This window comes from Camelina sativa, chromosome 8, assembly GCF_030686135.1.
Source record: "Camelina sativa cultivar CO46 ecotype springtype chromosome 8, ASM3068613v1".
Taxonomy (NCBI): Eukaryota; Viridiplantae; Streptophyta; class Magnoliopsida; order Brassicales; family Brassicaceae; genus Camelina; species Camelina sativa.
This window is the reverse complement of record NC_141887.1, coordinates 24,223,754-24,251,140: the sequence shown is the minus strand read 5'-3', so window position 1 is coordinate 24,251,140 and position 27,387 is coordinate 24,223,754. Positions and strand designations below refer to the sequence as shown.

The window sequence follows — 27,387 nt, the reverse complement described above, 5'->3', positions numbered from 1 at the left end:
TGAGTGTACGCCTCAGGGTTCCAAACTTTGTTATTCGGAAGTCCGTACTGATGTCCTGTAGGAGGTAGAACTGGGACATAACGTGCCTTATGAGGGAGGTTAGTGATGTTGACAGCGCCGAGTTGTTGAATTGCAAAAGCAAATGGTGCAACGACCACAGGTAAGACGTCCGTGATTCCTTTTGGCCTTCTGAGATAAGCTGAAGTGTACCTGTCAGGGAATTCAGTAACTATAAGAGCACGTAGTTTGAGATAAGTGGCAACACATGCCCCAATAGCGAGTTGATTCGAAACTTGAGTGAGTCGATTGGTGTTGTTGCTGCTAAACTCTGTCTTCTTCGTCTGGAGTAGGTGAGTCATGGATTTGAAGATGGTGGAAACAATTCCATTGTAATATGCAGTCACGTTGAGGGTGACAGCAATCGGTCCCCGACAAGATCTGGCCCTATCAAAGAACAACCCGAGTCTGCCTTCAGCTTTTAGTTCAGCAGCAAAATCTGCATTACCCACACTTGTGTTGTTGTTGGCCACATCCAATTGAGGGAAAGCTGATGATGGCCATATAAACTGGTGCGTCATTAACCATGATTATTACTATTTCTCAAATGGTAAACAATCTAAAAATATTAGTTACCTTGGTTTGCATGATTTTCTGCCGTCATAATCTTAACCGGAAGTGGCGGTTGTAACTGGAACTGAGATCGTGGCAGCTTCGATCGATTTCGGGAAGAGTCCGTTTGAATGTAAGAGAACAGAAATCACTACTTCCTGGACAAATCCATTAGCATGACTACCAAAGTACCAAGTAATGGCGAAGATTAGGAGGAAGACGAAACGATTCAGATTCTTGGAGATAATGAAAACATATGACGTTTGGGAGACCTCTCTGATTAATTAAACAAAAAAAACAAACATAGACTTGTATATATGTAAATGAGTAAATCAGAGGAGAGAATAAATGAATAAATGATACCATCGTGTATTATAGACCTTGGGTGAATTTAGTAAACTTGCAACCACATAGTGACTAGTGAGGGTCTCAAACTTTAGTTATCAGTATCCACATTGTCGTTTCCTAACTTAAAGTGGATTTATACAGTAGTACATGTTAGAAACAAACAGCTATCTGTTTTGGCACTTTTTCATCAATGGTTAAAGATGTTTCCAACTTCAGAACTCTCTCTCGTTAACAGCAAGTGCTCCTCGGCTATAGCAAAAACAACTGGGGATGAGGAACATATTCATGGTGAATGTAAGATCTGGTCTTTCAACTCTTCTAAGAAGATAAAAGGCCGAGACACTCAGACTATATAAGTCATACTCGCTTTGTCCATCTTCGTTTTCTCTTTAGTTAAAGCAACGGACAGGCTGACCCTATTCTGAATCACAGACCTCCTTCAGATTCCGTGTAAAATGCAGAATCAGAGCAGGAAGCTGCGATTATTACTGGAATAGAGATCGTCGCAGCAGATGAAGCAGTTTGAATGTTTCTTACTTTTGAAGTGATCGTGTTTCTTCGAGAATTATTAGAAAACGGATTACATGAATTCTTGGACAAATCCATTAGCATAACTACCAATTAATGGAGAAGATTAGGAGGAAGACAAACTATTTAGATTCTCGGAGAGAATGAAACAATATTTGACTTTTCGGAGACCTCTCTGGGTACGCCAAAAATAAATTATGAACTTATATAGAGTCCATGTCGTAGTCATGCTCATCCTCGCTGTTATTATTAGAACTCAAGGAGAGGCTATCGCTGCCAGTCTCAGAAGTCCAGGAAGAGGTGCCGTCGGGATATACCTCACCTGAGCTGAAATATTACAAAAACACACAACCATTTAGAAAAAAATCCAATTACTTTAGGTATTAAAAAATGAAAGCTTAATAAAGCTAGTTATTGATGAACCTTGATGATGATGATGATGATGATGATTGTGATTCAAATATTGCCACAAATGTGACATCTGGTCTCTGTTTTTTCAGCTCCTCGATAGGAAATCTACAACAAACAACAATATATATATATATATATATATATATATATATATATGTGTGTGTGTGTGTGCGTAAAAACAAATCAATTATGAAAAAATTGAAATTGTGGACCAAAGAAAACTTTAACAAATAAGTCAGTTACCTTGGTCCAGAAGAACTACTGCCTTCATCAGAGACTAAACCTTGGTTGTTAGATACGTCCTATAGAAGAAAAAAAAAAAAGGCTTTAATTAAGATAATGAAATTTTACTTGTGTCATACGCAAATTTATGTAAAACTAGCAAATTTCCTATAAGAACTTACGATAAGTCGAATGGATTTGAAGTCTCCGTCCAGTAAAGAATTCAAAAACAACAAAACTTCTCTCTGAATTCCAATGTGCGGTAAAAACTCATGACTGTGAATTTTAGAATGAAGTACAAAACTAAATAAATTTGTTGTGTTTTACCTCCTTTAGAGAATTGCAGTTGCACAATATTAGAGTCTCCAGTGGACTATCTTTGCAGCAAAGTCCCAAACCCCTACCACCAAAATCTTAAGCCATAAATAATTTGCTACCAACCCCTTAATAAAGATATCATTAACATTTACTCAAAAGACATGAACCTCAAAAAGCAACCACTGATTTCAGGCGATCTCGACAAATTAATGTGCTTCAGGTGACGAAAACCCTGTAAAAACATCACAAATATTATTATTTCGGGTTTGTAGAAATGTATTAGATGGTATCAAACGAAAAGAGCAGAAATAACAATAAAACCAGAGGAGCCATACCTTGATTAATTTTTGTGCTATTGCGTCATTTAGCCGAGAACATAGGAGTGATAGCGAAATTAAGTTGGGGAAATTATCCCCAAACTCTAACAAGCTTGAATCTGTTATACGGCCTATACTCCCAGTCACAAAGTAGGTAACTTTGAGCAAACACTCAAATGAAATACAAAGGAAAACTTCATAGCACAAACATTTACCTGCTGAATTATATATCTCTATGAACAGGTTCTCTATCAAGCGACAGTTTCTCGTGAGTAAACCTAACTGCTCTAGTGGATTTAACCCGCGTCCTGGAACACTAATTAATGCAAAAATATATATATATATATATATATATATATATATATCAACAAAAAATCTACCAAAAAAAAATACTCAAAAGCATAGAAGATGGCGCCTCGAGGAAAAATAAAACAAAGCAACAATGAAATGGAGAATTCCTGAAGTTCAGGGGATCCAAGCCAGCTTACAATCCAACAATCTTCAAATCAGTGACATTTAAACAGGCTGACAACACAGGAGATAAGGACTCGCCATCCATCATTCTGAGATGGTAAAGGTGTAGACTTCTCAAACAACCCCTAGTTGAATGGAAAAAGTTAGCATCACTCAATAGATGACACAGATGTTAATTAGACACCAACTATTCTATAAAACTGGTAAAATCCATTTTCTTTATCTAGGTGTTGCAGACAGCACAAATCATATTAATATAACAGATTTGATACATAACATAACATTCACTTGTATATATTGGTTATAACGCAGATACCCAGCAAAACCATGATTAAAGGTTAATGGGGTAAGACAGGATCTTGTGAGCAAAGATGTAGATCCAGCTGAGGGAGAAATAGAACCAAGTTTGAAGGATCTGCAAACATAAACGAAACCTGAGAGATGATTTCATAGATATATAGACCAAGCTCCACCACAATATAAGATAACCCAGGCAGAGGAAATTTCACCTGAGTTCTTTTCCTGCCCGATGGATCATTCTACACACAACTCCATTATCAACATGTTCGGCAGCGGTTGTTAGGTCGATGTGAGAGTAACATACACGATCCATGGCACACTTGTTGAACATCGTGCAGCATGCAGAAGCTTGCATGAGAGACTTTGTGTCAAGCATTGAAAATACCTGAATATGCATTAGAAAACATATTATGCGAGACATCACTCGAGAAAACACATTCCATGAACAAATTGTAATTTAAGCATTCTTAATTTATAACATCCATTATGAGATCAGGCGGGAAAATACATCCCTAAAACACTGTCTACAGATTCAACAAAGCGGGTGGAGAAATAGCGCAATACTTTCAGAAGTAGATACATGATATGAGAATGTTGGAATTGTTACCTTAATGGTTAGTTCAGGGAGGAGAGGCCACGATATGGAATTTTGGAGGGTGGCGCGTTTTCTGATGCAACGTTCTGTGGACTTGTAAAGAACTGATGCGAGTTGGAGAGTACGATCCAGGAAACGATCCTGCTCGAATTCATCATGGGAAGTTCCAGCTGCTGAGGGGATAACTTTATCAAGCACTCGATCAAAAGAGCATCCAATAGAGAGTGGTGAGGCGAACAAAGGCAAGTCCGACAATGAAAGGAAAGAAGAAATAGTCATATCGATGTTGCTTTGGTTGAAACCTTGAGCACTAGGGAGGGAACCAGGGTTTTCTAAGGAGGAAGTAACCGAAGGGGCATGGCAAGGTCGCTTGGGACTGGGAGCGTCCATGACACAGAACGCAGAAAAGGAATTTCTTAGAAAGGAGTGAATGCAAGACGAAAATCTTCAATCCAAAGGCTCAAATTTATGTCTGAGATTTCATGTCGAACGTGTCTCACTTTCACAGTAAATCTGCAACAAAGTCTTCATCCCTGAAGCAAAATCTACAAAACACCAGAAATGATAAAATACATGTCACCATCACCATTCACACCGAAAGACTAATGTTTGCTCAAAAGAGATGAAACTCAAGAAGCGATCACTGATACTGGCAGAAAGCCAAACAAGACTGAATAATCAAAATAAAATAAAAAAACTCGAAGCTCAAGCTATTATCTCAGAATCCGCGAATTTTCAGTTATTAGTCACAAACTTTGCACAGTCTGGATCTGATAAAGGGTTGTTCTTTATATGTCAGATATTAGGGATGCTTTCAAAATAAGGATGCTTACAAGTTACAAGTAAACAATCTTCAGATCAGTGTAGGTCTGTAAGATATACGGACAAGTTAACCATTGGGGGCAGTTTATCTCTCCTCGATAATCTAAAATGGTGTCTGACTTCTCACGAGATTCCTAGTTGAACGAAACAAAGAAAAATAAGATCAGATGACAAGACAGATCCTCAAGCACACAAAAAAAAAAAAAAAAAAAAAAAAAAAAAACAGTAGAGCCATCGGCTAAGCATGTTAAATCCAATATTAAGCAATAATAAGGCAAGATTTTCAGAAAATTACTTGCTACTTGCTAGTATGTAGAACAATTGATAAATAATAATATGTAGGTAATATGTGCAGTTAACTCAAGTGAAGTCCAAACTACAAGAACTCTAGCTTAAACCAAGTGCATTCCCAAGTCCCAACTACAAAACCTATAAAGCACAAGCTCAACACCAACCTCTTCTCCATAATACTTTGTTTTAGTCTATGTGGGAGTAGCATAAACAGTCTATTTCACACTCCCTATAAACACTCGAGAAGATCTGAAGTCAAAGAATCAATATAAGACTTCAAACTTATCTTCCAACGGAAAGAACAACGCTCTCTTAAACATAGTCACAATAGACTTAAAAACGCACAGAACAAGGTAGAGAAACAGTGCTAACTAAATTCCACGAACAATGCCTTTGTTCGCTTTATGGAACGAACCCAAAGATCATGGTGACCAAATCTACGAACAGTTTAACAATTTTAAGACCTAAAATGGCTTACATTCACAATGACATCAGCCGAGATGGAAATTGTGAACGGAGACCGTTGGCAAAATCGAGAAGACGCGAGCCGAATTAGAGAATACGATCGACCAACAAGGCGATCCTGAGTCGAATTATCTCCGTCGAATGTGAGTCCGAAACGGAAGGAACACTCAGGTAACAAGGGAGATGTTTTTCTTGTTGATTGTGACCACGGGAACGATCGGAACTTCTCTTAGGGTTTTGGATCGGAGAGAAGAACACTGAATGTGAGACGAAAGATGATGATGTTACTGTGGGGTTTGTGTTGAGTGAGACGATGATGATCGAGTAATTTATGATCCGAATCTTTAAACCCGACCGTTTGAAATTGAATCTTTAGGTTTTATTAGTTGGCCCACAATAAAAATCTTAGGCTTAAAATTTTCTACTCAATTGGGCCCTTGAAGCCCAATACTAAACTGACGTCAATAGTCCGGTTTTCCAATTTTTTTTCTTTCGTTGGTTTTCGATTTAATGTTTAACCGTTACGAATAAACACAATGTTTTTTTTTTTTTTTTTTCTCAAGAGTCATATGATAAACTTGGATTGAACAAGAAAAGAAATCAAATAGAAGAAGAAATATTAAAACAAAGATCCATTAAAAATTAACAATAAAACATAGTCATCACAACCTTGCATGCACATAGTCTTGGTTTTTTTTCTTGTTTTCAATAAAGGTTTTTCACAACTTACAAATCATAGCTTTGTTTGCCAGTAAACTTAACTTCAATGGGACTAACATTTTTGCCAATAGATCTCATGTTCTGACCAACACCTTCTCTTCCCGGGTTGGCCTTCTCTGGGTAAACACCATCTTTAGGATGCAAATACTGAACCTCACCGTTGGGGAACACTCTGTAGAACTGGTACTTGATCTTGTACTTGGATCTAAGCCTTGTCCCCAAAGCTAAACACTGTTCTTTCCTAGCTAGCTTCAGCAGATTCGGACCTTCCCTCATGATCGCTGCTCCTCCTGTCGGCATCTCAAAGATCTGTTCTTTCGGTGAGTTCCATGTGATAACGTAGAACTCTTCCACCTGTGCTTTCCGTAGGAGCCCACCGGTGCTTCCCGCGAAGATCGGAGACGGTGTGTTTGGGTCTAGCTCCGGTGGCGTGAATCCCACGGGAGCTTCTTTCACGGCGGGGGCTGCAGCGGCCGCGGGGGCGGCGGAGGAATCTTTTTTCTCGGCGCGGATCGAGGTTTTGGTGAAGGAGAGGGATTTGGGACGGTGGGTTGTCGAGAAAAAGTGGAGTTTCTTGACGCCGGAGGTTGCGGCGGTTGTTATGGCGGAGTTGAAGATCCCGGCGGCTTGAGTTGCCATCTTTTTTTGTTTCTTTGTTGTGTCTAATGAGCAAATTTGGTTAATGGTATGTGTTGGATGAGAAGTAAAGAGATAATATTGTGAAATGAGAAGCTAGAGTTTGTTGGATTAAGTGGATAAGGTAACCAATAGGATTCAACCTTTAGATTTTTCTCTTACCCATCTTATTCTAAGCGTATCTGACGTCGTTTTGTCACCTTTAGACTTCTTCTAACAAAGATACTAGAATACTGGTGGAGGTGTCGCACCAGATTCTTCAGACTTCTTGTTTTTCCTTTTTCTTTTTTGTTTGGGTCAATTTTAATTCAAAGGCCTGAAGCCCTGAAGCTAATCCGACACACATCATTGACCATTTATATGTGTTGGTCCATGGGCTTATCTTGTTAGACTCGTATACTAACATCTTGTAGCAAAAATGAAATAAAAAAAAAGGCTGCTCATTAACCTTATGTGCGATTTATTAGAACTTCAATTTTCATATATTGTTTGTTGATATCTTCAAATTTTGATCGTATAGATTCTTAGGTACGTATCCTTCACATTTACGGTTGAAACTTTGAGCTCAACTAGCTTTCTTGTTTAGGACTTCACGATTCATTTTTTTTTTAACTTCAGGATTAACCATTTTCGAATCAGGAAATAGGGAATTCTCTAAGATTTTTGAGTGTTGAACAGTTTCTGTGAGTGTATAGATTTTCTGATCTGTGCATATTGCGTAGATTAGGAATTGTTGAGTGTCAATCAAGTTTTGACGTCGTCGTGTAATAATATGATTAAACAAGTCCTAAGATTGTTTAAGTACTAATAAAGAAGTATGTGGTTTTGCATATCTTTTTCGAAGTGTTTCTCCATTCTAGTTATTTGACCAAGACTATTTGTCTATATGCTTTAGTTAAGTGGTTAATAATGGGCTTGAGGCGTTAAGTAATGAATTGAATATAAAATGAACTAGATCCTAATTAAACATTTTAAAGAGTTAACTTGTGGAGCAAGAAAGGCAGTATACATGGTAATTGTTAGGCAAGCAAAGTATATTGTTGAAACTGCAATGGGAAGGACCTACATGTGAATTGTTCAAGAATGTGAAATGGATGAAACTGATGTATTAATCTGGATTTAGTTTTATGTATGGAACAGCAGTTCATGATTGGGAACGTGTTTGGATTTTGCTTAGATTCCATCATCTTGACGACCTTGACGACACAATGCTAGACTCGGAATTTGCTCCCTAAGCATCACTGCATCAGATAATGCTGCATTATGTTGATTTTGATTAATTCAAACTAAGCAAAATTATTCAACCGTAAATATTTTTCTTTTAAATTTGGTGTCTTCTTTCTTCTACAACACCTAAATCGACCTAATGTTTACTTATTTCGAAATGTAATGATTGAAAGCATTCATTTGATGGAGTCTCTCTCTCAAAATATTAACTTTCAATATCGCTAATTCGTTTTTTTTCTTGCAGTCTCAAATTAACTAGCCACCATTATTATGACGTCTTGCAAGCCTTAAACACTCTGCTTCACCAACTTTTTACACAAATAGTTAAAGTACTCTACTCTTTAGTGCCGCGTATTTGGTGTATGGCCGTACGTTAATAGGGTTTAAAGTTGAAGGTATTGGGTTGGGTGTATATGGCCAAATCACATTATTGTTGCATATATCATGGGTGCAGTGCAGGATGACGAGTATGATAGTACTTTTCATGAAAGATTTTTAAAATCATTGTTTGGTCAGGGAAAAAACATGTTATCTGTGCGATGTGGCTCAAAAAACATTTTTGATCCCACATGTAGTATTCTTACTTAGATGAAGATCAACAATCAAAAAAAACTTAATTTATATTATAGTTAGTTTCATAATTCCAATTAAATACAAAACATTCCATGGTGACCTAGAAAAAAAAACGATATTATAAGCGAAAGAAATAAATATTGGTTGAGAACTTGAGATAAAGTCCAAAACTACTTCATCAGTTTCAAAGAAAAAAAAAAGTCCAAAACTGTTATAATTTCGAAATGTAAAAATTATGTGTGTAATGTCTCTCCATTTATGTATTGGCCCATACTTTTCCTATTTTTGACCATCAACTCCAAATTGCTTTACACTCTTTGCCTATTACCTAACTTTTTTTAGCTTTGTCTCTTGGGGTCCCAATTCAAACCAAACATGTCAATCGCACTATGTCGAGTTATTCGGTTTGAAATTTATTTATGATTACTAATTTATCCGTTATCACAAATTGTTCAGAAAAAAATATATACAGGTTATTAGGGCAAGGGGTGTTCGATTCAAATTTAACTAAATAAATCAATCTTACTTTACCTTAACACCATTTTGGATTCTGCTTATATTTTTTTTACCAGTTGAAGAAATTTTTTCTCCTGATTTTTATTTTATTTGGGTTTCAATGTTAAGTCAAACATTTTGTTTCTTTCTTACGCTAGATACTGTTTATAAGCAGGCATAATGTTTTTTCATAGTTGTCTAAAGGCAAAATTACTTTAGTCCAACATCAAGACTCTCATTCGTTACTTTTAAGCTCAATCTTTAGATAATATCCTTCCCACAAAATTAGTAGTCCCCTCCTCAAAGTGATTATATATGCTTTCATCGTCGAGATATATATTATTTTAGCCCAACGAGAGAATCTATCTATATGCTTTCATATTAATAAGTTGAGTGTTTGATGTCCAAAGAAAAGAGAACAAAACCTAGTCATGATCAAGATCATGTGTTCTAAAGTGGAGCTTGTCTCTGCCACACTAAAATTCCTTTTCAAAGGCATGCAAGCCACGACAAACGAAAAAAAACACACACACACACAACAACAAAAAAAAGTAAATTAATTAATCTCTAGAAAAGTGAGAGGTCTTTTTGACATGACAAGTGCATGAGTCTTTGGCTCTTATTAACAAACCCCACTATAATCACTTCTTATGTTTCTTCAGCAAATTAAATCACATTAATTTAGATTATGGCCACTCATATATAACTATTTCTCTAGAGTTACAAAAAATTCCAATACTTTTATAACAAGAAATAAGATTACATATGTACCACTACAAAGGAAATCATAACTTTTGAGCTCATATTCATAGGTCAAATTCTGGTGAATCTTTTATAACTTTTTTTTGCTATAAAAAAATATAGATGGTGCATATTTTTTCAATCTTGCCCAAGACTTAGAAGACGTTGGACCACTCTAAACTAGTATTTAAACTATATATAAAAGTCTGAAACTGATCAACGCAAAATGAAGAAGTCAGACTTTAGATCATATATACGTTGCATCTTAGAGTCTATATTAAGTACACAATATATAAAAGAAGAGGTTGGGCTATTCATTCATATATGTATAAAAAATGGAGCCGAATAGGTACTCCAAGGTTTCATTTGTACTGTACATATGATCTAATTTGTTCCTCCTACTCTACATGAATATAACTCATTTTTCATGCATCTATGAATACACTGATCCACTGATTAAATTAGTGAATAGATGATGATGATGATGATGTTACAAGACTTTTTGAAACAAGACTTTGGAGATGTGAGTTTGAAGATGATCGCCACATGTAGCAGAGTAGTAAAATGCTTTTGCTACATCAAGAAACGTGATGCCGACGTCACGGAATGTGTCACTCTCCGACAATGCTAACTCCACAATTTGCTCCATCTCCTTCTCCATACTCTTTATTATTGTCTTCTCCTTCTCATCGTTTCTCCTTGCCTGCATTGAGACAATTAATAATTGATTAGACTCTAACCGATAACATCGAATGGATCATCAATAATGAACCAGTAACATCGAGTAGACCAATCCTTCCAATTGATAATTTGTTGGTCCGGTCCACCGCACAAGCAAAAAGAAAGTTGTGGATGTGTATTATCCTATTTAATTATTCGACCGAATTTTAGAAGAAAAAAAAAACGAAAGTAAACAATTAAAGGAATAAAAATATATAAAATGAGTAAACATTTTACTATCATAGTTATTTCAAATAACTTATATGTTTGAAGTTTAAAGTTAATTACTAACATAAGTACATAACGATTACTAACCTTAAAGTATTGGCGAGGAAGACAGATACGATTGATGATTTCCGCGAGCCGAACGAAGTGAGGATGAGAGAAGAAGTTAGTTTGGTCATTGCTCTTCATTAGAATTACCATCTTCACCATGAGCTCTCCTACTTCTCCTTCATCTCCATTTATTTTCCATTTCTCCATCCACTCTCCCCACTATACATAGTAATTAAGTTAACTGTTAAGTTAACTGATAAATTAATCATACACTTATAGATGCATAACTATCGAACATTTTTTTAGTCATAATGATATACCCTAGGCCCTAGATATACTCTTCTATTTGCTTAATTTTTTTATAAATTTTATTTTTAAAATACACTAACCTAAAATATGAGAGGAAAAAAAGAGAGCGAGACGTACCGATTGATAAAGGAGATTGTTAACGTCACGGCCATGAGACATGAAAAGATCAAAAGACATTTGATTCAAAGTTCCGATTAAGATTCCGACGACAAGCTGACTCGCATGAACCCTTCCTGGTCGGTCCAATCTCATGCTCCTGATTTTACATCCAATTATAATATAGACTAATTAGTCAATCAGCCGTTTCTACCAGAGCTTTCTTTCTTCTCTAAACTTTCCTTCAATTTTAATTTTCTGGAAAGATATTTTTTTCTTTTGCTAAAAGGAAATATTATATATATTCTACACACATAAATCTCAATTTTACTTTTTCGTTTGTGGTATTGGAACTTTCAAATCTTACAGTTTCGAGCCTTTCGGCCTCCAGATGTTTTTTGTTTTGTTGTTATACACGTCACCTATTTTGATCCTTATCGAATGAGAGAATTGATATCTTTAATCCTAACCGATAAAAAAGAAATATATTCTAGTGAAGTTTATATATCTATTTGGCAGAAAATGCCATATATATTGAAAAAAATTGTCTGCACATCACCAGTGCGATGAAACTGACAGTTATATTTCTTCTATATTATTTAGGTTAAATGAACTTATCTTTAAAAAAAAAAAATTAATTGGCGACTGATATTTTTGTTCCACAGCTTGGTTTTTTCTGCCGCAAAACAAACAGTACCCTAACGAATAGGGTTAAACTTAAAACCACTAGAGTTAAAAATTTGCAATAACTGCTTAGTGGTTTTATGCTACTACAATTTTTTTTTATTCACATTGATATATATATATATATATATGTGTGATCCTAGCTAAGCTATATTAGTATTAAAAATAATTAAGTAAGAGAAAATATGTAATTTACGTACCTGTAATTGAAGTGATGATCACTTCGTCGAGCATTGGCAATATATTTATGAAACTGGTCGGAGAAGCTTCTTCTGGAGTCAGAAGATTTTCCGAAAGAAGAAGAAATGGCTTTAACCAATACACTTGACTTAGCCCAAATCATTCTCTCATGTGACCTTTCTGATTCAAAGATAGTTGCAGCCGCTAAGTAGTAACACTCGAGAAGCTCACTCCTGCTCACCCCACACTCATTTAACCTATTATCTTCATACCACCTGCGTACAAATTTACACTATATTATATAATATATATATATATATATATATGAAGATGAAAAAGAAAAGAAAAAGATGAAAATAATATAAATTTGTGGTTTCTATTGAAGATACGTTTACGTGTTTTCAGCCACTATTCAAATTGACATTTTATAAAAAAAATTATTGCAGTATATATCAGGCAAATCAGTGTGCATTGTTGTTCCAATTTATTAACGTAATACTTAGCAAAAAAAACAAAAAAAATAACAAACTAAAAATATATCCAACAACCATTGGAGCCATACTTATCGGAAAAAAATGAAGAGTGAAGATGGTATTACTTTTGGAATGTGTCCCATTCGAGCTGATGCAGAGCTTGGCAATTGTTGTAATCTTGTTTTGCTAATTCCAGATATTCATTATTGTTCACGTATGGCATCCTACATTGTCCAAGATCATTATTGATCATATTAATGTATCTAGCTCATAATTAAATAACAAACAAATAAAAAAGAGTTACAACTACCGGAACATTTTGTTAAATATAGAAACTGAGACACCAACATATGTATACATGTTAGATCTTTGCAATTGATTTGGTTCATCCAGATTAAACTCACCTAGGTCTTTTTAAAAAGCAGATGACCAAAATACCCTTATCTCCCAAAAATATACATGGTCGGCTCATGCATGCATTTTAACATTTAGTGCAACTGTGCAATGCATTTTGTTTTGGATTCATATGGTCCATATAGGCAAAATTATTTAGTTTTTCCAAAATCTAAAAATAAGAAGTACTGTACCTATAGAGGGTCTTGCCAATCCAAACGTCGTTTTCTCCACCATATTGATCAATATAGAATCTCGTCTCTACTCGAGGCAAGCTTGCGTACCATGGAATCTCTAAGGCAAGCCCAATCTATCAGGCAAAAGAAAAAAAAATATCAAGATAAGAAAACCAAATAAGCAAAAAAGGCGAAACACGCTTTGTCGTATTGCTTCTCCATCAGACGAACCCAAAACGGCATGCAGTGCGTATGTGTTAATATTAATGTTTTTTGGAACCATTAGTAATATAATGTGCGTTTTGGTCTTATATTACATGTACGTACCTCGCCTGGTAGGTCTTTCATTATAATCCACTTATCAAGCAACTCGTCTCTCTCTCGTTTATCTTGTAGATAATTATAAGAGAATTCTTTGGCGTTTTTCAATATCTCATCCCTTGGAAACGCCAATTGCGATGCCCGGTACAGATTGAACATACCGGTCACCGCTTGGTTTGATTGCCCCACAAAGCAGAAAAACTCTCCTTCTTTCTCAAAGTTACTGAATACATCTAAAATTCAACTTTTGTCAGGAATTTCACATTATGAAAGAATTTGTCTTGGTTAAGAATAAATAACGAATTAAAAAATATGAGTTTCTACCTGCGGAAACTTGGTATCCATGAAGTCTTAAGAGCCTAAATGCCATGGCTGTATCGTCGATGTCTTGTACATGGGAACATCTAGCCCAACATATGCCTTTGTCTGTCCAATATCTGATATTTAATCATCATCACCATTAATTAGAGTTAACACTAGTTTGGTATACAAATGAAGTTATATATATTTATACGAATAACGTTTTTAAAACCTGTGAACATAGTCAAGACAATCTTTAATCTCTTCTTCAAAGTATCTCGATATCCCTAACCGTTGTAGCCGATCCACTATCCAGATGTGCTCGAAAAGATCCACGGGGAAGACATTGGGAACTGAACACAATAAAGGAATAATTTAAACATAAGTAGTAATAAAAAAGTATATATTATGCTGTACCATGCGCGCGCAACATACTACTGTAAAGTAGATAACTTCATAGATAATAATAGGACTAGTTAACAAACCTCCTCCATCGAAACGTTTGACGGCATTTCGTAAATACCCGAGGCAGTTACTGTCTCGGGTCTGCATGAATGCGAAAGCCGTAGAAGAAGGAGAGAAGAGGAAAGACCCGTCTTGAGATTGAAGTTTTAAGAGCTTCTCCCAATCTAAGTCACGCATACCCTCCAAACTATGCAACAATGTTGTTGGTATCTTGTGCATTATCTCTTTCGGTATCCTACAAAAAGATCTCGCACGTATGTCCGAAATCAGGTCATATCCTAGTTTATATATATTACATTTTTTTTTTGGACAAAGTCTATATATATTACGTATGCAAATATATCATCGTATAATTCTTTTGTTGGCTTTGAGTGAAGTACATTGGACCCATATATAATAATAATATACTCTCAAATATATTGATTTATATATAAAAAATAGAATGTTCAGTTAATGTATATTTTTTGGGCCAAGACACGAACCTTGTTAGCTTTAGCTCTTTCTTGGCGTATATATCTTTTAAGACGGGAGAATCGTAGGGTACATCAATGTCTAATTCTCGAGCTATCTCAAGTAACGATGGGAATGCTACTTCGAATCCGATAGGCATATGCTCATCGTCTTCTTCTTCGAGCTTCCCAATATTATCCCGAAAAAACGTGATTCCTGAACTAGCCATTAAATTATATATACATCAAAACAATGCATAGTTAATATAAAAAAATGTCAAATAATTTGGAACCTAATATTTTTGAAAGTTAAAAGGAAAAAGAAAAAAACATTTCAACAAAAGATTGATGTTATAACTCGACTTAACTTATAGCTATTTAAACAACAACGTATACTTTCTTTTTAGGCCACTACAAAAAAGTTTGATTTTTGCATAAAGTGAAGATTTTTTTTTCTTCTTTTTTTTGTGTGTTTTCGAAAATAAAAATAATAAATAACCTTTGTGGCATTGACGAGGAAAGAGATTCCATGATCTTAGAGCAACGACGCATGCAAGTGTATTGATGAGACGATCATGATAAGAGAAGAGATAAGCATCACCCCAAGATCCATCAGAGAGTTGGTTATCGGCGATCCATTTCACGGCGGAGGGAAATGCCGGCGTTTTATCTCCGGCGTCTATTAATGCAACCCAAGCTGTATCATAAGCCGATATCGTAATTTCACCGTCATTTAAGTTTCTCAAAATAGATTTCACACTCTTCACTGTTTCTTCGATTGCAATATTCCTACTTGCAATAATAATCTACAATTTCAAACACAAGAAAGAAAGAAAAAAAAGAAGTAATCAGCGCTATCATGACAGTGTTTGAATTCAAACCATAATATAGTTTGTCGGTGTAAACATAAGAACTATTTTTTGATGGAATATAAAGCCATAACTCGGGGGTAAATATATAAATCAAGGTAAAATGAATAGGTAAGAATTTAGCAAAATTCATTAATGTGGTTGTTAGTAACTATTAGTGACAAGAACATTATAGCAACAAAAAAAATCCTATTACCTGAGGAGCATCTTCTCCTTGAATCTCTTGCCACTGTATTAGAGGTAGATCATGTTGAACCTCCTGATAATGAACGTATTCTAGACACACATACAAAAAAAAAAAAAACATATAGTTTTAAGTTTCTTATATAAAAAGATATTTAAAGACTTGGAAACTAGTATTAAAAAATACTTGAGATTTTATAAAAAGTAGACCTTTAGTTCGAAGGTTTGAAGTTGAAGAATATATGGAACCGCATCTGGTTTTGTTTCTAGCGACATTGAGAGGAGACCCTGTTCAAAGTGAGGAGGTTAGAAAAAAAAAAGTATTAATAAAATAATTTGCTTACTACTACTATGTTAAAAAAATAAAATAAAAATAACTAGTTTGGTCGTGAAAACATTAGTTTATTTAGGCTTCCAAAGGAGATCTTTGTGTGTATGTGTTGGCAAATAATAAATAATAAGATACGAGGTCAATCCATTCGCTAATGAGTACTACTAGATTCTCTAAACGTACGTTCTTTATAGTATAATAGTTAATTAATTCATATTGAAAAGCTTCTTATATCATCATCATATAAAACAGAGTAACACACATAAATAGGAAAATTGTACATTCTTTCGAAAAACCAAAAATGATAATGTTTTGTTTTTGTAAAACATTTACTTTTTTTTTTTTTTTTTGTAAAAACAGAGAAAAGCCCCATTTTCGTATTTGAGTCAAAGAACCCCAAATTTCGAAGAAAAAAAAAACAAATCGAAATTTTTGGGAAACAAAGAAAAGGAAAAAAAAACAGAGAGAATTTTGGAGAGTAGTTAATGATACTATAATGCTTTGGAGAAAGAGAAAAGAGAGAAGAGAGAGTTCATTGATGATGATGATGATGATGATGATGATGATGAGACATACCTCACGCGTGGGTACTATGAGAGAACATAAAAACAGAGTCATCACTCTCTCTATTTTTGTTTTGTTCTCTAGGGAAAACCAAAAAAAAAAGGCCCGAAATCAAAACTTTTTTGGTTTATTGTATCGAAAACTCAGTCAAAGAACGGATCATGATTAAACCCACAAGTGATATTTTTGATTCCTAAACTCATCAGTAAGTAGATAACAAAAGTTTGAGACTTGGATGATAGATAACATATATAAACGAAAAATAAAACTCTGTTTTTGTGTGTGTGTGATCGTACGTGACTACTACTGACAAGATAGAGAGAGAGAAAGAGATCACTCACCTGAGATCTTAAGGAAACAAGAAGAGAGAGAAGACCAAGTAGAAGATATTGTTGTTGTGTTACTGAGAAAGTTGGTACTTGGAATAGAGTTAAGAGCATGATACTGATGAAGAGACGACATATACTCTTTCCTCTGTTTCTCTCAAAATACTTAGTGATGAAGAAGAAAAGAAAACTTAATGAGTAATAGATGAAAAGAAGAAATTGAGATATACTACTAGTAGTAGGATTGGTGTGAGAGAGAGAAGTCTTGATTGGATTATATATATAGGGACAGAACCGACTTCCCATCAGAGATTGTGTTTGATTTTTAAAGTCTTGAGAGAGAGAGAGAGAGAGAGAGAGAGAGAGAGAGAGAGAGAGAGAGAGAGAGAGAGAGAGAGAGAGAGAGAGAGAGAGAGAGAGAGAGAGAGATTTGTCACTACAACAAATATGCACATTGTTAACCAGAGAAAAACGCTATCATAGGTCTTTGATAGCGTTTTCATGAGCGCTGTTTTAGGGCACTGTTATTATATGTACCCCATATACAATAGCACTTATTACGTATGCTATGTTATAAAAATATAACATAGCTTTAAGAAATTGCTATATTATCAAGATCATAATTTTGAAAAAATTTATACAACATTTGTTTTTTCGTGCTATGTTATAGTTTTATAGCATAGCTCTAATAAACTGCTGTATTATCAAGATTATAATTTTGCAAAAATTTATACAATATTTAATTTTTCGTGCTATGTTATACATATCTAATATAGCTGTTGCGAAATGCTGTTTTATCTTGTTTACTGTGCTATGGTATATTCTTTTATCATAACGTTTACCTGTACTTTTATAGCATTTTCTGATATGTGATTATAGCACACATAACCTGTTTTATAAAATCTCATAAAATCTGATTAATAAACGTCTCAGATCCAAAATACATAACAAAAGTCTCAAGAACATCAGTTTACCATCAAAGTCTCAAGAACATCCAAAATAAACAAGCAATCTCAAGTACTTAACATTACACAATAAAACCATCAGTTTAAGACATAATGACCTTGTTCTCTGGCCAAGCAATGCAGGAGCTAAGTGCATCTTCAATAATCTCTATTTCATCGGATGGCCTCCAAACTTTTACATTTTTCACCTTCACAACATCTATCCACACTTTAACTGCATTAGAACCCAAGCGAGTAAAGTGAACCTTATGTTCTGGATCATTTGTTCCCCATCGTCCTTCAGCCACAACCCTATTCTTTTCAGTTAAATCCATCAACTTGCACTTCTTATTCTCCTTGGAAATAACTTTATTAATGCGCTGCCATGTTTACAATATAAACCATCAGTCATCGTATAATTAACAAAAACAACTTCATAACATATGAAAACACTTACTGGAGACTTCCTGAGAGGAGACTGTGATGGTAAAGTATTCTTTATTGGTGATATTGGACCCGTTGCATCATCAACAGGAGACTCAGAACCAGATGCAGACTTAGAAGACATAGATGCAGATTTGGCCTGCGATGCAGCCTTTGAAGCTGTTGCTGAAGTTTTGGACTCTGTAGCAGACTTAGAAGCTGTGGCTGCAGACTTGGCCTTTGATGCAGACAAAGAAGCATGTGATGTAGCATTCTGACCAGTTGGAGTTGAGGGATTTTCAAAATCAACCTTACTCAGGGGCCAAGATACGTAAGCCATCAAACAGTCCTCAAGAAATGACATTTCAGCTGTAGGTCTCCATAGTGATGTATCAGGCTGCTTTACTGAATCCACAAATACTTTAACTGCTTTTGGTCCAAGAGGAATTCCGTTAACCAACGCACTTGGTTCTTGTGTCTCCCAACGCCCCTCAGCAACAATGACGTCACCCTTAGACAAATCCAATAGTTTACATTTGTTTCCTTGTATACCCTGTTAAACACAATCAGTAAACAAATCCAATATAATTAATTAGCATTATAGACAGGGGTAATACATTGCTAACACATTGCTAGAAATTATAAATACCATAGGGGCAATGTCTTCCATTTGGATGTTGTTGTCTACCAGTCTACACTTATCAGTTGGCCATGCGATTATATGTCCAACAGCTTCTTTCATATGAAAGATCTTTTGTGCAGGTCTCCATAGAAATGCATCTGGTTTATATGCAGCTTCAACTAACACTTTGAGATCATAAGGGCCAAGACGACAGTCATTCACTATGTCATCCGGATCAGAAGAAAGAATCCGACCCTCACCAACATTTTCATCAATGTCAGACCAATCAACAAACACACACTTAGGATGTGCTCTTTTGTTTACACTCTGCAACAATTTCATGAGCAACTAAGAATCATAAACGACACTAAGAAGAATCACTTAGCTGATATGAAAAGAAGTAAGAATATGTTACTCTTGCAGCTGAGTTTTCATCCATTTCAGCTTCTGGTCTCTGTAACATAAACAAAAATAACATCAATTTATATTACTCTAACTGGCTGATGAATAGTAGAGAACTCTTAAGTATCTAACCTGATTCTTGATTCTGCCAAGTTCACTTTCCAAGGCATTGACCTGTTTTACTAATTTTACTTGCCGCTCTTCCATTTCAGCCATACACTTGCTCTGCATTTGTAAACAAGCTAATTTGGTCTTACTCATGCCTCTACCCATTGCCCTCAGCCTACCAGAATTGTCAGGTCCTAAAAGCTTGGCGAGGTGATCTTCATCTGGATTTGTTAAAAATGCTGGAGCATCACTTCCACCAATTTCAGCTGCTTTTTGCTGAAAAACATAAAGACAGTTTCAGGTTTTACTAGTCGATAACACACTATTTACTGGTGTACAACTCTATTCAGACTTACAATCAAATCAGCTGCATTCGTATCTACTGGTGTACCATCCTTTTTGGTGCGAGACTTGATCCAAACATCTAGTCTTGTCACGCTGGAAGGATCTTCACTTTCAGCTTTCTGTTCCAGAAAACAAAATTTCAGTAACAGTACAAGCACTATGTATAATAATAAACAACATAGTTGTAGTATATATGCTTGCCATTTCTTCTGTTAGTCTGCTGATCCCTTTACGACTAGTGGTGTGAGGTATCTGATTCTTTCTTTTTGCTTTATATTTCTCACTCACGGCCTAATAATGAAACATGTTAATTACTAATCACCAATCAACTACTAAACAATTATAATCACAAGTAATTACCTTAAATGCAGCACTAGTTTTGAGTTTGACAACATGCTTGGCAATGTCTGAAGCAGTTCATTGAAGCTCTTATCCGACCAGCCATTATGTGTCTTAATCCTAAACAAAGTCACAATAGCCGATAACTTGCTGTGGTTTGAACAGCTAGGGTATAGTGGGGTTTCAGCATCCCGGATCTTTGCAAGGAACTCATCCTCTTGTTGGTCCTCACCCTCTGCAATCTCACTTAAGTCGCCCACAGGTTGGTCAGCTAAGTCACCTCTAAAAGCCAACTCTTGATCAAAAAATTCAGCAGCTTTATATAACTCAAAAACTTCCTCATTCCACTGAGTTGGTTTACTTTGAAATTCATCTACTGACTTCACATCTCCATGATGATACCAATCACTATGCACCTTGTATGCCTCATCCATCCCTCTTATTACAAGATGCTCAACCACAACACTGTTTAACTGTCGTACTACATTACGACAGTCTTTACAAGGACATATTATCATTTCTATGTCACCTAAAGCCGCAGACACATCCCTTACAAATTTCCAAGCTCCACTTTTATAACCAGGATCAGCTCTTCAATGGATAATTAAAGAAAAAAATCATAACTAAAAGAACATCTTAAAGTATCCAAACCCAAAATAAAACCTAATTATGAAATATAATTCCTTACCTGCATAGATGCACCCATGCCTTGTCCAACATTATATGTTATAATATAAATTTTAACCTTTATAGATAAAATAGAGATACATATTATACAAAGCTCACATTAAGCAACAATTCAGACAATACTGCACTACTTCAGACACATACAGATGCTCTTAAACCAATATCTAACTGTGTAAAATCTCACTAATCTAATCACTATTTATACGAATCAGACTCAAAGGACAAAACATAGCAATCACCAATATTCGTGTGTAATAATAATGTTTAACTATTGGTTGAGTGATACTAACCTGTTGTGTGAGTACAGAGAAATGAGAAGCTTCAGTTCCCCAACATTTCAATCACCAACACTTGGGAAAAAAAAAAAATCGTTCAGTTTATGAAGGCGCAAATACTCAAATCCAAAAGCTATTTTTGAGTCAAATCTGTAAATAATCGAACCCTAACAAAACAGATGGATTCGAAACTCCACATTCTCAAAATCTGTAAATAATCGAACCCTAAAAAACAGATAACGAAATAAATCTAGATAAATCGAACCCTAACAAAACAGATAACTAAATCTGACCCTTATCGAAATCAAAAGCTGTTTGAAATCACAAATAATCGAAACAAATAACGAAATTAGGAGGAAGAAGAAAGACATGCCTCAAAAATGGATTCGAGCTATCAATTGCGATGGATATGGAGATTTAGGGCGAAATTGGGGCTTTTCACAAACGGCGAAATTGGGGCTTTTCACAAACGGCGATAAAACTGAAGAATTGATAAGAAATTTAGAAGAATTTGAGCACACACAGAGAATTTAGAAGAAGAAATCTTCTTAGGTTGAGCTTAGGTTGTAACGAGAGAGAGAGAGAGAGTGTGTCGAGTTTTTGGGTTTTTTTTTTATTTGGCGATTAAGTGAATAATTTCACTAAGTATTGGCGGACAAAAGTCACTTTTGTTTCCCGCTACATAATTTTCCTATCATAGCGTTAATAAGATGCTATTAAAAAGTAAGCGAAAAAAAATCTCATCTTTCATAGCAGTGACGGAAAATGAGCTATATCCGTCTGCTATCAATGTACATATTTGTTGTAGTGTGTGATGCATGGAATGTGTTTTTGTGGGATCAATCTTTCTTTCCATAGCTATGGCGTTGAAGGGCAAACTTGGCTTTTTCTTTTACATCCCATTCTCTTGTATTGTATGTATATACTTCTTTTTACTTTTTTTATTTCCTTCTTTTAAAATGGTATTATTATAGGTCGACATCTTCGAAACTCGAAAGTACACATACGAAGTGCTTCTCAATCATATCATATCACACAAATAATATTTCTCTTAGTAACAAAATAAGTTTCTATTTGCCAGGAAAAGCTGAGTATATTTTTCGTATGGCATATAATGTTTTATAAATGGTAATTATCTTGCAATAAGTAACAAACAAAAAAATGGTATTTGTCTCGGTGTCAAGGAATTATAAAAAGAAAAGCTTTGGTACTTATCTCACTCGTGTCGAACGGTGTTAATCTTATTTGGAGTTTCCTATTTTTGTCAAGTTCAAGTTACCTACACTTCAAGTACCCATAATCTCACGATTTTTTTTCCTTTTTTCACATCTTAAGATTCTAATGTCTCTCTATATTTTTTACATTTTTCACATCTTAAGATTCTAGTTTCTATCTATATTTTTACATTTTTCAAATATTCCTTACTTGTTTATCATTTATAGGAATTGATAAAAATGTTGATAAGAGCTACAATTTCCTCTATTTGAAATTTGATCAACAATATTCAGATAGAGATGAGTCTATATTTTCGGTTACGTGACACGTAAAATTTTACTTTTTGCTACATATGTTTTAACTTTCATTACTTTCATCAAATTTTGAAAACAACAATAGATAACCAAGATGATAGTCATACTAGTCATTAAACTATACTTATGTACTAATATACATAACTAAATTACTAATTTAATTTACTAATCTTGGTTAGTAACCTAGAATATTCTTCATAACACTGATGAACATTTTAGAATATACTTAGTGATAGATTCTATCACATTTTACTTAATATATTTATATTCTTCTACAATATAACTATATTTTTATCCATAAACAGTAGGGGGTATTATATATTATCAAGATAAAATAGGTAGAAATAGAATGTCTAATATGAACGTAATTAACATGTATCTAAATTCTAACATCTTATAATTTGTCTTTGAGAAAACAACAACTTATATTAATATTTAAATGCAATTAAACTTATGATTTTAGTTTGGTACGTAACGAACATGTCTAATAATAATTTAGTACCGTATGTTCATAAAATATAATACTATATATATACTATCTTGCATAAGACTTTTGACATATACACTATATAAGCATGGCAAATAACAGTAAAAAACAGGTAAATATCAAAACACCATTTGCGAATTGATAAGTATCATGAAAGTAACTATTTGATTCGGCTACACTTCTTGACTTCATGAATTTACAGTTTGAAAATGAAAAAAAGCAACAACTCTCTTTGTAAGATTACGAAAACGCTGCTAGGGTTAAGGCCTGGAAGACGCTGCTAGGGTTAAGGCCTCTCGTGGAACATTTCATCAAAGCACAAGTAGGTAACGGCTTAAAAGTTTCCTATTGGTTTGACAGCTGGACTTCCTTTGGTCCCTTGTTAAAGAAACTTGGTTATTTTGGCCCTCGCCACTTGCGAATCCCGCTAGATGCACGAGTTGCAGACGGATACAAAGATGGTGACTGGATAATCCACTTATCTAGACCAGCAGCGGCTACCGCTATTCATGATCATATATTCTCCCTCCCTGCTCCGTCCCTTGATTCTCCAGATGACTTTTTTGTTTGGTCTGTTAATGATGTGGTTTGTCAGGGTTTTTCTTCAGCAATGACTTGGGAAGCACTCAGGCCTAAGGTATTGCCGAAGGACTGGGTCCCCTCTGTGTGGTTTAAGGGTGCAATACCTCGGTTTGCTTTCCAAATGTGGATTGCCACACTTGACAGACTACCCATCCGTCAACGCCTCGCAGCATGGGGACAGCTGAGATCGTCTGAGTGTTGTCTATGTACGATCGAGACGGAGTCAAGGGATCACTTAATGCTCGCGTGTGCGTTCTCAGCCCAACTTTGGAGGATGATCTTCAGCAGACTGTGCCCCCGTCAACGGTTATTCTGTTCATGGAACGAACTCCTCTCCTGGACCAGACAATCTTCAAACTCCGCCCCTGCTCTGTTACGCAAAGTGGTCGCACAGGCAACTATCTATAACATTTGGAGGCAAAGGAACAACCTTCTCCATAACTCTTGCAGGCTCGCTCCATCCATCATCTTCAAGATACTCGACAGAGAGGTACACAACATCATCACAGCAAGAAGACTAAGAAAGCATTGGTGAAACCTAATGCTTCTTTGGATCCGTTAACAACCCAAATCTTCGTAACTCTATAGCAGCTTTGTTTTATTTTTTTGCCTAAGCTGCTGTTGTGTAGGTATTATCTTTTATAAAACCTTTATTCATTACTAATGATATTTACATGTTTAGCCAAAAAAAAAAATTACGAAAACTTTATAGCATCATCAATGATCCTTTTTTGGATTTAAGCCTAGATAAATGGAAGGTCAAGCCTTTTAGATGATTGGGCCTAAGAGTCTAATAAAGCCCATGAGATGTCATCGTAATAGCTACAGGTAGATCTAAAAAGGGGATAAGGGGTTTTAGAAATTTTGGAATTAAACTTTTTTTTGTTTTTGTTTTTGTTTTTGTATCGGAGTTCTCATCAGCGATGTTTGCACAGTTAGCGCCATCGCCGTCTCCTTCTCCGGCGAATCTAAGCCACTTCGTTCAAGGTCGAAGCTTCCGAAAGTGTACTTACGCCGTATCCGCTTCTCTTCCCACTGCAAATTCTTCTCGTCCACCACCAATTCAGGCAAAAACATACTCCAATTCAATTGTACTTGGTGCTCTCTTTGTTATCTGAATTGAAATTGAGAAAAGTTGGAAACTTTGGTTTACAGATTGTTGGAGGAAAAGATTCGAATTTGGATGTCACAAGAAAGGATGATTCATCTGGGTTCAAATTAGAAGCAAATGAGGATGAAATTGATTGGATGAATCTAGAATCTGATATTCGTCTATGGACTAGAGCATTACGTCCTGTTCAGGTAATATCATATTATATCGAAAAAGTTATGTTTTTGTTTTGGAGTGTGAATTTGTTGGATTGTTGTTTACTGTGTGTGTGTGTGTGTGTGTGTGGCTGTTGATTTAACAGTGGTATCCAGGACACATAATGAAAACTGAAAAGGAACTTAGGGAACAGCTTAAGCTTATGGATGTTGTGATTGAAGTCCGAGATGCTAGGATTCCTTTATCTACCACTCATCCAAAGGTTTGTGTTCTTCTATCCGGTTTTTAGAGTATGATTGCTTTGCTAATTGTCTCGCTGATTGTTGGTGGGAAAGCTAGAACATCTAAACTTAGATTGGTTATTGGGTAAGCATTGTTTAAGTTAGCGGTTCATTAGTGGAGAGAAACGTATACTTGAGTGTTTTTTAAGAGGGGAAGTAGAAATTTTTTGTGTCTCCTGGTACGAGAAGTTTTCATTGGAATAGTTTTTTGTTATATTGCCTTGGGGGTACACTCAATCTCTCAGACTTTGTTGTGTAGGAGCTAATTTAAGTCTATGACAAAACATTTGTGTGATTCAATAATTTGTGTGCCTACTTTTGGGGTTTTATTTTGTAGATGGATGCGTGGCTTGGGAATAGGAAACGGATATTGGTATTAAATAGAGAAGATATGATATCAAACGATGATCGAAATGATTGGGCGAGATACTTTGCAAGGCAAGGAATAAAGGTCATTTTCACAAATGGCAAACTTGGGATGGTATGGTTTCTATAAGTTTAATCTTTTGCTTTGGGATTGATCTTTTTTTCCTGAGGCACTGTTGGTTACATAATCTCTGAGTGATGGTTACAGGGAGCTATGAAGCTAGGTCGGTTAGCAAAAAGTTTAGCAGGTGATGTAAATGGGAAACGCCGAGAAAAAGGACTTCTCCCTAGATCAGTGAGTAAAGTGTATCATGATCCGTTTTTCTCTGTTGCAACATTTATGATTTCAGTTTAAAGTTTATATCAAATGATGCAGGTTAGAGCTGGAATAATTGGATACCCTAATGTTGGAAAATCATCTTTGATCAATCGTCTATTGAAGCGCAAAATTTGCGCAGCAGCTCCTAGACCAGGTGTAACTAGAGAAATGAAGTAAGAATGCCTTGTGAGACTTGGATTTTCCAAACACATCCAAGAACCTTATCTTAATCTCTCTCACTGTGGTCATGTTTCTTATCTTACTGTAAACAGATGGGTCAAGCTTGGGAAAGATCTTGATTTGTTAGATTCACCTGGAATGCTTCCTATGCGTATCGATGATCAAGCAGCTGCTATAAAGCTTGCAATTTGTGATGACATTGGAGAGAAAGCTTATGACTTCACTGATGTTGCTGGAATCCTTGTGCAGATGTTAGCACGGATTCCAGAAGTAGGTCAGTTTCTGAAAGTTACCAGTTCTTTTCTGATTTTCTAGGGTCAAAAAATGAAAAACTCAACATTCTCGTCTTTGGTTTTCGTCTTGAACAAATAGGCGCAAAGGCTCTTTACAACCGATACAAGATCCAGCTAGAAGGAAGCTGCGGTAAAAAGTAATGAAATTTATTCACTCTTTTGCAACCACTCATTTCTTTTGGCAAACACCATTGTTACCTCATGGATTCTTATTGAATCTCTCTCTGGTCTCTCCCTTTGGCAGATTTGTGAAGACGCTTGGGCTTAACTTGTTTGGTGGAGATAGTCATCAAGCTGCATTTAGAATACTGACGGATTTTCGCAAAGGTAAATTCGGGTATTACTCGTTGGAGAGACCTCCACTCTGATAAACTTAGTAAGAGACTTAAGAGCTATGCGCAAAATTATAAACCATAAAAATGTGTCATGTATGCATATTTGTGTATTTTGTTGGGTGCGTAGAGAGGACATGTTAAATCCTAGATTTAGAGAAACCGGATTAAAATCCTACGACAACATCAGTGTCAGTCTCGCTAGCCATTGTGCTCTTTCTTAGGCCCAATTTGTATGAATATTTTGTTCATGTAAAAATTATTAGTTAAATTTTAGTCTGTATCTTCAAAAGCTTAGTAAAATAAAAATGTCAGTTTTTGCCAATCTTATGGAAGTAAAAATGTGTTGAAGTTAGAAGAAAATCAACGGCTCGCATAGTAAATTCGTAAAGGTGAAAA

General features: G+C 35.4%; 5 protein-coding genes, 1 long non-coding RNA gene and 1 pseudogene across 9 annotated transcripts; 2 read left to right on the top strand and 5 right to left on the bottom strand.

Moving 5' to 3' along the window:
- Positions 1-1,486: 1,486 nt before the first annotated feature.
- On the bottom strand, positions 1,487-6,095 carry LOC104707807 (F-box protein At4g02760-like). 4 transcript variants are annotated; one of them, XM_087461644.1, is made up of 14 exons: positions 5,714-6,095; positions 4,956-5,078; positions 4,135-4,667; positions 3,737-3,912; positions 3,544-3,642; positions 3,242-3,352; positions 2,969-3,069; positions 2,772-2,884; positions 2,604-2,668; positions 2,446-2,518; positions 2,301-2,363; positions 2,140-2,198; positions 1,909-2,001; positions 1,487-1,812 (listed from the first exon to the last, which is right to left on the bottom strand). In XM_087461644.1, exons 3-14 carry the CDS (start codon positions 4,510-4,512, stop codon positions 1,689-1,691), a joined length of 1,455 nt encoding a protein of 484 aa, XP_087317770.1. In that variant the 5' UTR covers positions 4,513-4,667; positions 4,956-5,078; positions 5,714-6,095; the 3' UTR covers positions 1,487-1,688. The 4 variants fall into 4 exon arrangements, with proteins under 4 accessions (XP_087317770.1, XP_087317772.1, XP_087317773.1 ...); XM_087461646.1 differs by having other exon boundaries at positions 3,516-3,642; positions 5,714-6,003; XM_087461647.1 differs by lacking the exon at positions 4,956-5,078 and having other exon boundaries at positions 3,516-3,642; positions 5,714-6,015.
- Positions 6,096-6,317: 222 nt separating this feature from the next.
- Positions 6,318-7,316, bottom strand: LOC104707806 (photosystem I reaction center subunit II-1, chloroplastic). The gene has a single exon (XM_010424236.2). It carries the CDS (start codon positions 7,057-7,059, stop codon positions 6,427-6,429), a length of 633 nt encoding a protein of 210 aa, XP_010422538.1. The 5' UTR covers positions 7,060-7,316; the 3' UTR covers positions 6,318-6,426.
- Positions 7,317-10,385: 3,069 nt separating this feature from the next.
- Positions 10,386-17,641, bottom strand: LOC104707805 (ent-copalyl diphosphate synthase, chloroplastic-like). Its single transcript, XM_010424235.2, has 15 exons — positions 17,223-17,641; positions 16,197-16,274; positions 16,000-16,079; positions 15,434-15,740; positions 14,968-15,151; positions 14,506-14,720; positions 14,253-14,373; positions 14,045-14,157; positions 13,727-13,953; positions 13,418-13,533; positions 12,956-13,054; positions 12,378-12,632; positions 11,515-11,653; positions 11,128-11,307; positions 10,386-10,795 (listed from the first exon to the last, which is right to left on the bottom strand). The coding sequence occupies exons 1-15, from the start codon at positions 17,341-17,343 to the stop codon at positions 10,583-10,585; spliced, it is 2,448 nt and encodes an 815-aa protein (XP_010422537.1). The 5' UTR covers positions 17,344-17,641; the 3' UTR covers positions 10,386-10,582.
- A 267-nt stretch (positions 17,642-17,908) lies between these two features.
- LOC104709787 (uncharacterized) lies at positions 17,909-21,430 on the bottom strand. Its single transcript, XR_015563845.1, has 3 exons — positions 21,368-21,430; positions 20,651-20,981; positions 17,909-18,018 (listed from the first exon to the last, which is right to left on the bottom strand). It is a non-coding gene; the product is annotated as an uncharacterized LOC104709787 (long non-coding RNA).
- Positions 18,100-20,489, bottom strand: LOC147940405 (uncharacterized). The gene is made up of 8 exons (XM_087461643.1): positions 20,412-20,489; positions 20,253-20,342; positions 20,063-20,170; positions 19,731-19,982; positions 19,612-19,650; positions 19,224-19,523; positions 18,609-19,127; positions 18,100-18,531 (listed from the first exon to the last, which is right to left on the bottom strand). The coding sequence occupies exons 2-8, from the start codon at positions 20,253-20,255 to the stop codon at positions 18,256-18,258; spliced, it is 1,497 nt and encodes a 498-aa protein (XP_087317769.1). The 5' UTR covers positions 20,256-20,342; positions 20,412-20,489; the 3' UTR covers positions 18,100-18,255.
- A 2,026-nt stretch (positions 21,431-23,456) lies between the features above and the next one.
- On the top strand, positions 23,457-24,512 carry LOC147940404 (uncharacterized; annotated as a pseudogene).
- Positions 24,513-24,780: 268 nt separating this feature from the next.
- LOC104707804 (DAR GTPase 3, chloroplastic) lies at positions 24,781-27,313 on the top strand. The gene is made up of 9 exons (XM_010424234.3): positions 24,781-25,017; positions 25,106-25,252; positions 25,363-25,479; positions 25,836-25,979; positions 26,073-26,159; positions 26,241-26,356; positions 26,456-26,637; positions 26,736-26,793; positions 26,901-27,313. Exons 1-9 carry the CDS (start codon positions 24,874-24,876, stop codon positions 27,022-27,024), a joined length of 1,119 nt encoding a protein of 372 aa, XP_010422536.1. The 5' UTR covers positions 24,781-24,873; the 3' UTR covers positions 27,025-27,313.
- Positions 27,314-27,387: the final 74 nt, after the last annotated feature.

Bases quoted from the DNA above. Each gene is read 5' to 3' on its own strand.
- LOC104707807 (XM_087461644.1), bottom strand. From the start codon at position 4,512: ATGGACGCTCCCAGTCCCAAGCGACCTTGCCATGCCCCTTCGGTTACT. The intron at 3,643-3,736 runs GTGAAATTTCCT...TTATGTTTGCAG, and splicing joins CGGGCAGGAAAAGAACTCAG to ATCCTTCAAACTTGGTTCTA. The intron at 2,364-2,445 runs GTAAAACACAAC...ATTGGAATTCAG, and splicing joins ACTGCAATTCTCTAAAGGAG to AGAGAAGTTTTGTTGTTTTT.
- LOC104707805 (XM_010424235.2), bottom strand. From the start codon at position 17,343: ATGTCGTCTCTTCATCAGTATCATGCTCTTAACTCTATTCCAAGTACC. The intron at 12,633-12,955 runs GTAATACCATCT...ATTTGTACGCAG, and splicing joins GAATGGGACACATTCCAAAA to GTGGTATGAAGATAATAGGT. The intron at 10,796-11,127 runs GTTAGTAATCGT...GTCTCAATGCAG, and splicing joins TTCCTCGCCAATACTTTAAG to GCAAGGAGAAACGATGAGAA.
- LOC147940405 (XM_087461643.1), bottom strand. The intron at 19,128-19,223 runs GTATTTATAATT...TGTGTTTAACAG, and splicing joins TGGAAGACATTGCCCCTATG to GGTATACAAGGAAACAAATG. The intron at 18,532-18,608 runs GTAAGTGTTTTC...TAAACATGGCAG, and splicing joins CTCCTCTCAGGAAGTCTCCA to CGCATTAATAAAGTTATTTC.
- LOC104707804 (XM_010424234.3), top strand. From the start codon at position 24,874: ATGTTTGCACAGTTAGCGCCATCGCCGTCTCCTTCTCCGGCGAATCTA. The intron at 25,018-25,105 runs GCAAAAACATAC...TTTGGTTTACAG, and splicing joins CTCGTCCACCACCAATTCAG to ATTGTTGGAGGAAAAGATTC. The intron at 25,980-26,072 runs GTATGGTTTCTA...TGATGGTTACAG, and splicing joins CAAATGGCAAACTTGGGATG to GGAGCTATGAAGCTAGGTCG.
- LOC104707806 (XM_010424236.2), bottom strand. From the start codon at position 7,059: ATGGCAACTCAAGCCGCCGGGATCTTCAACTCCGCCATAACAACCGCC.